Source organism: Ochotona princeps, chromosome 7 (genome assembly GCF_030435755.1).
Source record: "Ochotona princeps isolate mOchPri1 chromosome 7, mOchPri1.hap1, whole genome shotgun sequence".
Lineage (NCBI taxonomy): Eukaryota > Metazoa > Chordata > Mammalia > Lagomorpha > Ochotonidae > Ochotona > Ochotona princeps.
Window position 1 is genome coordinate 53,329,353 of NC_080838.1, and position 13,275 is coordinate 53,342,627.

The following is a 13,275-nucleotide window of genomic DNA, read 5'->3' on the forward strand; positions in this document are numbered from 1 at the left end:
TTCTTATTTGGAATTCTTGTATTTTTTCTAGGAATATTATAATTTACACAGCACCCAATAAAACATTATATATATAATATATATAATATATATATGTATTTCAAGATAATTCTTAATTCCACATTTAAGTCAAACGATGTGGAGACTGTTGATTCATCATTTCATTTCAAGGACACTTACAGGTACACTGTGATGAATTTCTGCTGATACCACAGCAGGCTGATTTACTCAACTGCATGTCACGGTAGTCATTTTCTCAAAGCTTTGAACCACTTGAAGGAGAGGTGGAGCACTAACTGTAGACATTTAATGTATTAACTTCCCAAGACTTCAAAGAAAGCATAATTAACTCCATGCCACATAATTGCTCCAGGGACAGTGAAAAAGACGCAGACAGAATTGATTTGCTAATTTTCCCCTGAGCAATTAAATGACAATGGTAAGTGAACAATTTCTTTTTAAGAATTCTTTGTATTGACTTTTAAGTTAATATTTCCCTGGAACCAAATTTCAACAAATTCCCATGATAAGTTAAAAGGTATAGGGAGCAGTGAAGTTGGAGTTACCTTATTCCCTCTGAGTAGGATATCCAACTGTCCTGTTGAATGTATTTACAGAACATGATTGTATCCTCATCATAACCTTTGATATCTCTATCTTTTCTATTATCCCATTTATTTATTTCTAGTTTTATTTGCCTTTGTTCTGATTGTATAATCCATGGCAAGGTATTTGTACAAACATGTACGAGTTGATAATCAAACACCTGTTGATAATATTTTTTACCACATTCAGACTCTGGATGTCCCTGCCAGCTGCAAGCAGCATTAGTAGTGGGAGTGTTGGATGTTGCTGGAGGAAGGTAGAGGACAAGATTCCTAAGAACTGGGCTGGGCAGACCTTTACTCTTCTCAGCTCTAAAGCTGTAATTGGCTAAATGTTACATGCACTTTCCAAGGCTAAAATAATACAAAAATTAATGTGATTATTTAAAATGCTATTACATTGTTTTTAGAAGTCCTTTATGTTTTCTTAGCTTTATTTTCCTGAAATATGAAAGGGTATTCTCTATCTTACAATTCGAGAAGGTTAAATTTTTCTTAAAATATGCAAAATTCGGGCTTAGCATGTGGTGCAGCAGTGCCTACAGCCTCTGGTTCAGGTTTTGGCTACCCTGCTACTGATGCAGCTTCCTGTTAAGACAGCAGGTGGCAGCTCAAGGACTCAAGTAAATCCTGGCCATTCACATGGAAAACTAGATGGAGTTTCATGTTCCTGACTTTGGCCTTTGGTCTAGTCCAGCCCTAGCTGCAGCGGGCACTTGAAAAGTGAACCTTTGGTTGGGAGATTTATCTCTGCCTATGTCTTTGATTATATGTCTCTCTGCCTTTTCATTTAATTAAAATAAACATTTAAAACATACATGTTCAGCATTTGTTAGGTATACTTAAAAGAAAAGAGACTATGAGTAAATATTTTATAGGGACAGGTATTGTGGAACGTCAAGTTAAGCTTCTACCTACAAGGCCTATATCTTACAACAGAGCTCTGATTGGAATCCTAGCTACTCTGCTTCCAGTCTGCAACCTTTCTTCTTCTTCTTCTTATATTTTTTTCAGAATTATTTTTATTGGGAAGGCAGATATACAGAGCAAAGGAGATACAAAGATAATGACCTTTTATCTGCTGATTCACTTCCCAAGCAGCCAAAATGGCCAGAGTTGAGCCAATCCGAAGCAGGAGCCAGGAGCAGGGTCCCAAGGCTTTGGGCCGTCCTCTACTGCTTTCCCAGGTCACAAGCAGAGAGCTGGATGGGAAGTGAGGTCGCCAGGATTAGAACTAGCACACCTATTGGATTCCAGTGCATGTAAGGCGAGGACTTTAGCCACTAGGCTACCATGCCAGACCTTTTGCCTCCGTTCTAATGCAACTGGAAGAAGTAGAAGACGTCCCAGCAGCTTGGGCCACTGCCATGCACATAGGAGACTCAACTTTGCTTTGGTGTGCCTCAACTTTACTACCTGCAACTAATTGGAGAGTGAACCAACAGATGGAAAATCAATTTCTCTTTCATTTTTCTTTGTATCCTGACTTTAAAATATATTAAATAAGGCTTTTAATATAATGTTTTATACATAAACTACTGAAAAAAAGTTGAGGATATTGTGCTATGTGATGAAAATTGGTGACAAGGACCATAGACAAGCTGGCATCATAAGCAGCAGCAACTGGGCATAGAAACCTTTCTTTTGCTACTTCTTAGAAGTCATGATATCTGGAAATAACAAGTCAAATGGAGGGTAGGCATCAGATGGGAATCTGGGGAATGTGTGTGTACAGTCAATTCTTGTCATCTGTGGTAGGTGTAGTTCTATAAAACTCCTTGAAGCTCACCATGAGTGAATACAGCAACACTGCTTGTCTCTGGTTTTTGTTCTATTTCTACTAAAAGATGTATTTTTAAAATGCATATGTTGTTGATTCATGAACATGGAATCATAGCAAAAAGCACTGTATCTTCTGTTTGAACACACTGTATCTGACATAGGTATTTTCTTAGAGGCAGTGCAGAGCCTCGTGCTTTGGGATAATAGATGATCCTTTTGCATTAGGTTTGGCAGACATTATAAAAAGTGAAATCAGTAGCAAAAAACCACCTGAAATCATGGAAAAGAGCACTTAATAGACTGCTACAAGGATACTCTGTACAATGTGAAAACTAAAGTGTGAATGTGGAAAACAAATTTATTTCACCTTAACTCAGTGCAAGACCTGTAAAACCACTCCAAATGTGTAGCTTTACAAATAAGTGATGAAAAAAACTTTGCTGAGTATTGATTTTGGAGTTTCAACTACATTTTTATTGAGTAGGTGGATTTACACACAGGGAAGGTCAATTGCACTTGAACATATACTGATTTTTACAGTGTCTTCTCACGCTCTTCTATGCAAAAAAAAAAAAAAAATCGGCTCTGAACGTTGATGTGTCCTTTTACAGAAAAGAAAAAGGAAAAAGTGTAGCGTTATCTAATACAGAAGGAGTGGATTCTCTGGCGGGTAAGTAGGGACACTTCATGCTAGCTTTATTTTACTAAATCAGAGAGAGCACATAAAGCCACAGGTAAAGACAATGTTATCTCCAGTAAAATCAAGATAGTGCATCTATTCTATCTAAATGAAAAGGACTAGTGTAGAATGTATAATGCTGAGGGGATTTTTAAAGGATTTATTTATTTTTGTGCTTGAAAGTCATAGTGACACAGAGAGAGGGAGATATTGAGAGCTTATATTACTGGTGCACTCTGTAAATGCCAAATCTTTGACTGGAATAGAGAGAAGACAAGATCCAGGACCTCCATTCAAGTGTGGTAGGGTCCCAAGCAATCTGGGTCATCTTGGGGGTCCTTTCCTGGAACACCAGCAGGAAGTGGGACCAGAAACAGATCAGCTGGGACTTGAAAAAACACTGTGGTAGGGGATGCTGGTGCAGCAAGCAGAAACCTAATTTGCTGAAAACAATTTTTTAAGAGGAATTTATAAGTAACCAAATTGTTCATTAAAAAAGGTAAATATATTTTCCTAAATTGAACTAAAGATAAAGCATACCTTTTAATTGCCCTAATTTACAAGTTACTTGAAGTTCTTCCTCAGGAAACGAGGTAACCAAGAAAATATTAGACATGATACCCAGGAATTTGTGCACCTGACCACATTATTTGATCTGAAGGAAGTGCCAGAAATGAATAGAAAAACAATCGGTGGGTAAAAAGGTTCTAGTCAGAAAACAGGGATTTGAAGATCTGCTGCTAAAAATAGGAATTTGGGATTTAAGCAGTCAAAGATAAGATCAAGAAAAAAGCAATAACTAAAATGGAGAACTAGAAGCTGAATGGGGAAGATTTTTTGTGTGTGTGCAGTGAAAAATATTTAGAAAAAAATAGGAACACATTTATAAATTAGATTTTCAACTTATAAAAGTTTAGCCAAGATATAAAAGATACATTTATGGTTTCAGAATAGGAAATATATGCTTTCAATATACTCAATATAAATATAAGACTCTGGATCATGACTGTGGGAGGCAGAAAAACAGAAGTATAGTGAAGGAGCCTTTGCAGATGTTACATTCTCTAGAAAGGTGAGATGATATAGATGCATTATTTAAAGTTATTTAATAAACCTTGGCAATATGATACTAGATTTTCTACTCTTGTTTATACCTACAATGACATGATGCTCTTAAATAGCAGAATGTTAAAATTCTATCTGTTACTAAATGGCTATTCTACTGTAAATTTATAAGGGAAATGGTGAGAGAAGCAAAGGGGAGATAGACAGGGGAAGGACCAGGAGGAAAGCCCATGTCTACAAAAATGTATCATGGAAAATAATAAAAATATTTTTTAAATAAACTTACTTAAAACTGTTATCACTCGACTAAGTAGAGGTATGAATGTGGCTGAAGCAAATTAACCAAATCCTGATATATTATTTAGAAAAGGAAATACATAGCAAGTAAAATAATAAACCAACAAATCATATTGCCATAACAAGTAAAGCATAGGAAAAAAGGGAAGAGATTTGAGCAACCTAATATATCAATGCAATAAGATAGAGTCATTAAATGTTAGCAGGACACTTCTGTATCTCAATAGGATCATATTCTTGATGTTACTAGATTCAAAACAAAATCCAGGCAAAGACTTTGTTAGAATTACAGCACTATTTGTGTAAGAAAGCATAAGTACAGAAAGAGATAGAGGGAGAGAGTACCCGGAATCACACAGCACATTTTCTATCCAATGAGAAGATAATCGGGTGTCAGGAATAGTGGAAGGTGACTGCTTTTAAAACGTTTTACATTTTGAACCATGTGAAAGCAGAGTGCTCTCTATTTTTCTTTATGGAGGAAGACAGTGAGAAAAAGACAGGAAGCTAGAGCTGGGGGACAGGGACCACGTGCTTGCTGTCACTCCTCCAAAGCTTTCAACACATGCAACTGAAGCAAGGAATGGGGAACACGACCGAGAGCCCCATGCAGCTGTCAGGGACCCTGTGACTTGACGCCTCACTGTTGCCTCTCTGGGTCCATGTTATTAGGAAGCCCGAATCATGAGACAGAGTCGATGTTAAATCCAGATACTCTGTTTTGGGACACAGCCGTCAGCAGGAGATCAGTCACTGCACTGAACGCTTGCCTCGGACACACGAAATTTTAAAAATTGAAAACAATCAAATCCCTCTGAAAAGGATAACTAGAGGTAGAAAAAGTTATACCAATGGACTTATTATTTTAGAAATAAAACCCCAGTGGAATTTGATTTTTAAAACTCTGCCCATGTATCTTTCTCTCTCTCTCTCTCCCTTTCTCTCTCTTTCTCTCTCTCTGTCTCTCTGAATGTTTGTTTTACTACTATTGTCCCACCTAATGCCTTTTTATTCGTTTTTGAAGATTCTGGCAAACAAGATCTCTGTGAGACTTTCCTACCCTCTGTCAAGCTCTCTGCAGTTAGTTCTGATTGATTTCAGGGGCATCATTTACCAAGTGCCCACCACCCCCCTGTCGTTCTTTGCTATTTAATTACATGTCTTTCTTCTTCACTAGGCGGAATGATACACCACGCTAGGAATTATTCCTCACTGCCTTCCAGAACTTTGATGTTTTGTTTTTAATTCAATATCTCCTGTTTGATTGAACTGCTTCTAGCACTAACAGGGTCAACCTATTTTTAAGCAGGGCAGCACTCCTAGAATACATGAGAGGGCAGAAACAAGCTAGGAGGTGTCTGAGACAGCTAATTGAGAAAGAGGAATGACCCTGCAGGTCAGCCAACAGGATAGCAAAGGAGGATGTGGTGGGAGTTAGGCTCACAGTGGCTCACATTTCTTCATCTTATTCCTACACCCATTGTTTGAGATGACTGGGAGTAAACTTGCCCACAGTCTGAAAACATAAAACCAGTGATTGCGAAAGGAAAATTATTTCTTAAAAAAGACGATTGAATCTGGAGGAAGGCAGAACAGATTCTCAGGAAAAATTATGAGCATAGATTGTATGTTTTAGGGAACAAAGATGAAAGGGACCAATGACCACAAGTATCGAAGTTAACAGTGAACGGCAGGAGCCCACAATGAGCATATAAGACCTCATTTGTTTGGAAATAGTTTTCCAGAATTCAATGGCATTTGAAGCAAATTCCTTTACTGAAATCTAAACTGATTTTTTTTTTCTTTCAGGACGCGATTTTGGATTGTACTCATGCATGTCCTTCCCTAGTATATGAGTTTTATGAGCTTTATGAGTTTTAACAATTTGGGATCTTATCTCTTCAGTATTCCTTCTCAATTTGAAAAGCACCCCCCTTTCACTAGTTGCTTATCAAGTTAAAAGTAAGAAATGTTAATTTGTTCTACACTAAAATTTAAATATATTTTCTATTTGTGGAACCTGTCATGTGGCCTTCAAAAAAATGCTTTATTCATAACCCATCTTGACTTTGATCACTCACACACAACATGGTCACTGTGACTCTCTGCTGTCTTGCAGCATGCCCTGCCTCTATGGTTTTATTTCTGGTCTTCCTGTTAGATACAATGTCCTTTCTCCCTAATCACATATCTCTAAAGGCTCAATCAAGACATGCATCCTACAACATACAATGATCAGCAGATGACTTCCCCGACACTTTGCTAGTTAACACACTTCACCCTTGTAACCAAACTCTGAGTAGTTTCCATTTTCTACACATATCATGATGTAGATTTGAGCTTTTTTTTTTTTTTGCCATTACATGCATCCTATAATATTGAGACTGTATTTCCCCAATATTAAACTCTACATTTGAAGAGATGAATAGGATTATTTTATTGTATTTATATCTAGGTTTTATATATATATATATATATATAATTTGTATATATTTGTATATATACATATACAAATAGCCTATATATATATATAGGCTATTTGTATATAGGTTGTATATATATCTGTTAGCTAAATCAATGGATGTCCATTATTACCTAGATCATAAAACAATGTTAACTACAGTGATGGAAAACAAAGCCAATATCACTAGCACCGACCGTTCTCCTGGACTCCAGTTATGCGCTTACAACCATCCTTGCTGGTAACCACAGGGAAATGCACAAACTCAGGTGGCTGACTGCTCAGATTCAGCCCTGTTTCTACCCCATTCCAGATGTGTCATCTTGACAACTCACATACATCTCTGTGTCTGAGTTTCCTGATCTGTAACAATCTATAAAACAAGGATAATGATGATATAAACACATTTTTCATGCTAAATGAGATCTTGGCATAACAATGATTCTAGAAAAGAAGGCAGAGAGTGGCAAGATGTTAAAAAAGTGATAGAACATAACTATGACCACCTGGATTTTGCACTACTAATTAAGCTCTTCAAACCTACTCCTCTGCAGTGCAAGCTCATAGCAATTAGGGCAACTGCTGTGGGTTACATGGTGTCATCACCTCCCCCTCCCATTCCTACAGTGACCTCAAAGACCAGGTCTTTACAAAGCAATCAAGACAAAAGAAGTTATTGGAGAGAACCCTAATCCAAAGTGACTGATATCGCATTCCTAGGGAAGGGGTTGGAGGTATTGATAAGCAAAGAGGGCCGTTGCTACTTCAACACCAAAGAAGGAGACAGCCATCCACAGCTGCATTGCATATACAGAGGGCCTCTTGGCCCCCAGCCAAAAGCAAATTGAGAGCTTTTGCATGAATACTTAGGAGAAAATTTGTTGTTCAAGATACCCAGCTAGTGATATTATGCAATGCGAACTTTAGCAGAAGAATGCAACATATTTACATCCTGGGTTTCAGTGAAAAGAACCAAGAATTCTCCTGGAGGCTCCACACAGAGACCCAGAATCCACCACTGAGTAATTCACTCTCTGGTCCTGTTCATAACCACCTGGTTCTAACACACCTTTATCTTCTTTGGCTGAAAGAGAAAGATTAGTTCCTAAAGTTTTTCATCTTTAGGATTGCTCTAAAACAAAATGCCATATCCTCATGTCCTCAGTCGATATTTTTAATTGCTTCCTAAAAACATATGGATAGTTATTTGAGAACTAAAGCCCTTTGTCACATCTAGTTGGATCCACATCTCACACAGCATGTGCCATTTATCATTTGCTTCGTACTTTTCATTCATACAAAATGAGTTTTCTGAGAACACAGTCGTGGCCAATGTCTTTTTTTTTATCTTTATACATACAGACACATATATGCATATATATATATATCATGTTAGCAAGCTATTTTGAGCATCTGCTTTGTGCTAGAAGAAGTGAGATAGAAGTTAGAATTCCTGGAGAATCTACAAATTACCAGGCTCTTGTAGTTTGGTAGGCATACTGAAAGATATCTCATGAACTGACAATTTAATCTTGAAATGTTGATAACGAGATTACTATTCCCATTTCAATGATGACAAAACGAGGTATCCAAATTTCTAACTAATTTGCCTGCCATACATCCTCAGAAAATGGGTGAGATAAATTCATATTTGTCTGTTCCATTCTGCTTGTCCTTCGTGAGTTATGGCCCTTGATACAAAGTGCAGTCCAAATGCATCTTCTCAATGAAGCTCTCTCATCTCCCCAAAGAACACTGACCACAGATACTTCAGACCAATTTATCAAAATTACAGTGTTTGAATTTATAGTGTATGTCATTTCTTGTAAGTCTAGATATTGCTTCTTGGGGAAAAAAGCAACAACTTCTCTACAATTGAAAATACGGTTTCCATTATGGAAAAATCTAGAGGTTCTATGTAATTTTGTAAATTATTTCTAAAGTCAAAAAGTCCAAGTTCTGCAGTTTCCTTAAATGTCCTAACAAGGTTCTATTGCAAAATAAAAAGATAATATTGATGATTCCCCACAGCTTTTGCCTTCCTAAAACTGCCTCAAAGTTTTTGATACCAATTATATTACAGAATGTCAAAGAACTTCTAACACATTCTTAATTTGCAGGCTTACAATAGTGTATAGGAAGCTAAAGGGAGTACAGTGATGAAGAAAAGGAAAAAAAAAAGTATTAAAGACACCCAAACTGCAAACACCAGCAAGGGAAGCTCTGTGAATATATGTTCTGCATGACTAGTTCTATAACTATTAAATTCCAAAGCTTGGAATAAGGTGAGAATGACTTGACAATAAACCTCTATAAGGAAATCACAGGCACTTTAAAACTTGGATATGTTACATCAAAGCCTAGAAACTCTTAATTACATTGTTAAAAAGTTTTAGAGCTTGTAACCAAGTGATCAGATACAATTAAAAATGTGAAGGCACAGCATTTTTTAAAAAAGCACAGTGGTCATCATTTCCAAAAGTTGAAGCAGTTTTAATTATTTGTCCTGATATGGACGTCATGAGCAGAAATAAACCTGCTATGTCTTCATAAAAGCAAGCAATTTGTATATGAACTAAGACCTTGACTTACACACATATTCTCCCCAAAGTAAGATTTTTAACTTGTAAAATAATTAGGATGAGCTAGCTGTATATGTCAACTAACTATAGAATCCACATAAAGTTTAAAAATTTTTCTTGTTATTTGTTTACACATATGTAAGTCAATGAAGACATTCTTTAGTGACTAATGGGACAGTAACAAGGAAGCCACTGTGCTACTCTATTAGTGATAATGGTAGCAGTGAGTTTAGTTTTTCTCACACTGCTCTTAACTTTCATGACTTTAGTCTGTTCCATCCCCAGATATGTACTTTTTATACAGGCCGAACATCCCATGACAAGGTTTGCCTACCTCGGTAATGAATGATTTGGCAGTGGCAGGATTCATCACCAGGATGGCTCTCCGGAGAGTGTCTCGATAGCGATTCAGCTCTTCTATTCTCATGGTGTCGAAGAGAGTTGTGATCATTTTATTGATGTTCTTTTCTACTTTCTGAAGTGCGACATCCATCCCCTGCTGAGACACTCTGTCCAAAAATTCTTGTATTCCACGGATATCTGGGAATAGCAAAAACGCGCATAAAAATGTGAATTACAACAAGAATGAAGACAAAAAAAATACCTCATCTGTGTCACAAAATTTGATTGTTTACTCACATAAGTCAAAATCACTGAATGCTGGAACACTTAAATGCTTTCACTCCCTGGTATGATTTCACATGTTTATAGGAGAAATGTAGGTATCAATGTGCTTTGCATATTATATTTTAAAACTTAATTTGAGAGGACAAGAGGAAAGGAAGACGTCCTAGAGAGAGAAGGAGCAGGAGGGAATCATGCGTGCTGTGCTGTACAGTTGGGCCAGGCTGAAACTTAAGAGCTGGAACTTCACTTAGGGCCTTCCAGATTCTTGAGCCACTACCTCTGCCTCTCACGGTGTGCACTAGCAAAAAAGTGGAATGTTGTGGGGACTTGAATCTACACAGGTGGATGTGGAACGTAGACATGGCTTTCCTGTATGTATTTTATTTATTACTTAATCTATTTTTATAATTCAAATAGAACATTCCCTCCCGTAGTACTTCTTTTTCTCCCTCTCACTCCCTCTCCCGTCCTTTTCACCTTTCTTCCTGTTCTTTTCCAAAAAGAACAAACTTTCAATTTCTATTATGTTCAGATATTTAATGCTCCACGGAATACGTTTCACAAACAAAATTAAAAGACCCTAGTTCAGCAGGAATATGAGTAAAGCTATAAATAATAATTAAATGGAAGGATGATCATCTCACCCATATATAGTGCATTTGCAAATAACCTCAGTTGTTAAAAATGTAGTAGCTGAGTATTTTTACACATTTGTGTAACAAAGATATGAAACAGAGTTTACAAAGACACATTTGCAGCAATGTTGATATGCAGGCATTTCTTTCTCCTTTTTTCTTTTTCCAAATTTCAGCTTAAGTATTTAAGGGAAAAGAACATATACATGCGTTATTTCCATGTCTAAACACCTGCTTGGTGATTACTAATGTCACATGGATTTTCTGTCTATTCACTTAGCATTTTAAATAATCCCAACTCTGAAAATTCTTGAGGAGGGAGGATGGACATAGTTTATCATGGAGTTTACTTCTCTGAAGCAAAATATGAGAAGACAGTGAATACATGCCCTTTATTCTTCAACAGTGAAGAGCAACCTCAGGCTCACGGAAACCATGAAAACAATAACATCTGAATCAAGATGGACAACATTTACTTCCTTCTCTTTTTTTTAAAGATCTATTTATTTTTATTGGAAAATCAAATATACAGAGAGGAGGAGAGACAAAGAGGAAGATTTTCCATCCACGGAATCACTTCCCAAGTGGCCATGACAGTTGGAGCTGAGCCAACCCAAAGCCAGGAGCCAGAAGCTGCTTCTGGGTCTGTCACAAGAGTGCAGGGCCCCAAGGCGTTGGGCTTTCCTCGACTGCTTTCCCACACCACAAGCAGGGAGCAGGAAGGGAAGTGGAGTATCCGGTATACAAATTGACATCCCTATGGGATCCCGGTACATGCAAAGTGAGGCCTTTAGCCACTAGCCTACGCTGGACCCCAACAGCCAACAAGCCATAGCAGAGGCAACAATATCACTGCATTCAACATTTATATGTAGATAGAACAAGAGTTTTCAGATGCGCTCTTAAAAGGAGCTCAGGTAATTTGGGGCACAAACAAAGCAGCTGCATTGTGATCACTGGATGACTGCTTCTTCTACAGTCCCACTCTGAAAAACGTGGCACAAGATAATATTCTCTTCAGGAACATGGAGGCTGTTCTGAGTATGTAAAACACAAAATTTCAAAATAGGAATCTGCATTTGAGAAAGCACTGGACAATGTTTTTGAATGTGTGATGATTGTGAAATAAGCAAAATTCTGACAAGTTATTAATAAAATGTTCACTGTCCACAACACATCTGGTTTAGGAAGGTGAAATAAGTTTATAAATTTGTATTTTGGGAAATATTGGAAGAAGGATAAATTACTAAAAAGTTGCAAACATTTCTTTCTAGACTTTACTGCATTTTTATAGAAGAAGGGATTTAACTGATATAATGCCTGGAAGGTATGTCTGGCACAATATAATCTGAAGACAGCAGATTTGCTTTTGCTGTATCATAAGCCATATTTCACATAATATGTCCATGGTATAAAAGGCTTAAAGTGAAAATAATTGGTGAAAGATAAGAAATTAATGGAATTCAGGGACCTATTATGAACAGACTACATCTCTAAATCCCTAATTGATTGTGATAGCCGGCATGAAAAATGTGCCTCTCAAGGGCAATAATTAATTTAAAAGTAACAAATAAACTGACAGAATAAGAAAAACAGCCACAAATTTAGAAATTGGTATTTAGTCATGCAAATATTTATATTGGAAAGATTTTAAATTAATCATGTTTTCTTATTAGGTTTGCTTTTATTTTACCCACTGTTAAAAGAAATTTAATTTATTTACTTAAATTGAGTTAGAGAGACAGAGAACTCTTCCATTACTGGTTTACTCCTCAAGTGTCTATAATGGCTGGGGCTGAGCCAGGCTGAAGCCAGGAGTCAGGCGCTTCTTTCAGGTCTCCCATTTGGGTGCAGTGGCCTAAGAACTTGTATCATCTTTGGATGCTTTCTCATGTACATCAACAGGGTGCTGCATCGGAAGTGGAGTATCTGGCCACAAACCCTGCTTTAGGCAATGACTTTAACCCACTATGCCACATTGCTTGCCCAAGATTGCTTTTATTTTATTTTTAGTACTTTTATTTTTAATAAATATGTTTTTGTTTTATTTGATTAGTGAATTTTAAAGACAGGGAAGGAGGAACAGAGAGATGTTTCATCTGTTCCAACTCCCAAACAGCCATAAAGGCAAGAGCTGCTTTGAAGCCAGAATCCAGATGCTTCTCTCAAGTCTCCTACATGGGCACAAGGGCCCACAGATTTGGGGCATCCCTCACTGCTTTCCCAGGCCATAACCAGAGAGACTGATTGGAAATGGAGTAGCTGGGACACGAACCAGGGTGTAAAAGGGATATTGGCACTAGCAGGCAGAGGACACTTTGAAATGCCATCACTCAAGCCCCCAAATATTTCTACAATTTCAATAAATATTGTATGTCCAGGTAACTGGTTGTTCTCTTCAAAATAGATATCTTGTATATATTCTATATACTGTTCCTATATTATAAATACAGGTTGTCAGCATCAAAGCAAGCTTAACGAACAAAAGCTACAGGAGAGCAAGAGGTAGAATAACTGCAGTAATATCGGTGTTATATAATCA

General features: G+C 37.2%; 1 protein-coding gene across 2 annotated transcripts in view; it reads right to left on the reverse strand.

Annotated features, from left to right (window-relative positions):
- Nucleotides 1–13,275, reverse strand: part of GRID2 (glutamate ionotropic receptor delta type subunit 2) — a 1,304,007-nt gene that overhangs the window by 661,092 nt on the left and 629,640 nt on the right. For both annotated transcript variants that reach the window (XM_058667042.1, XM_004590568.4), the window contains exon 4: nucleotides 9,806–10,011. In XM_058667042.1, coding sequence (XP_058523025.1) covers nucleotides 9,806–10,011 — 206 coding nt within the window. The remainder of the gene's footprint in view (nucleotides 1–9,805; nucleotides 10,012–13,275) is intronic.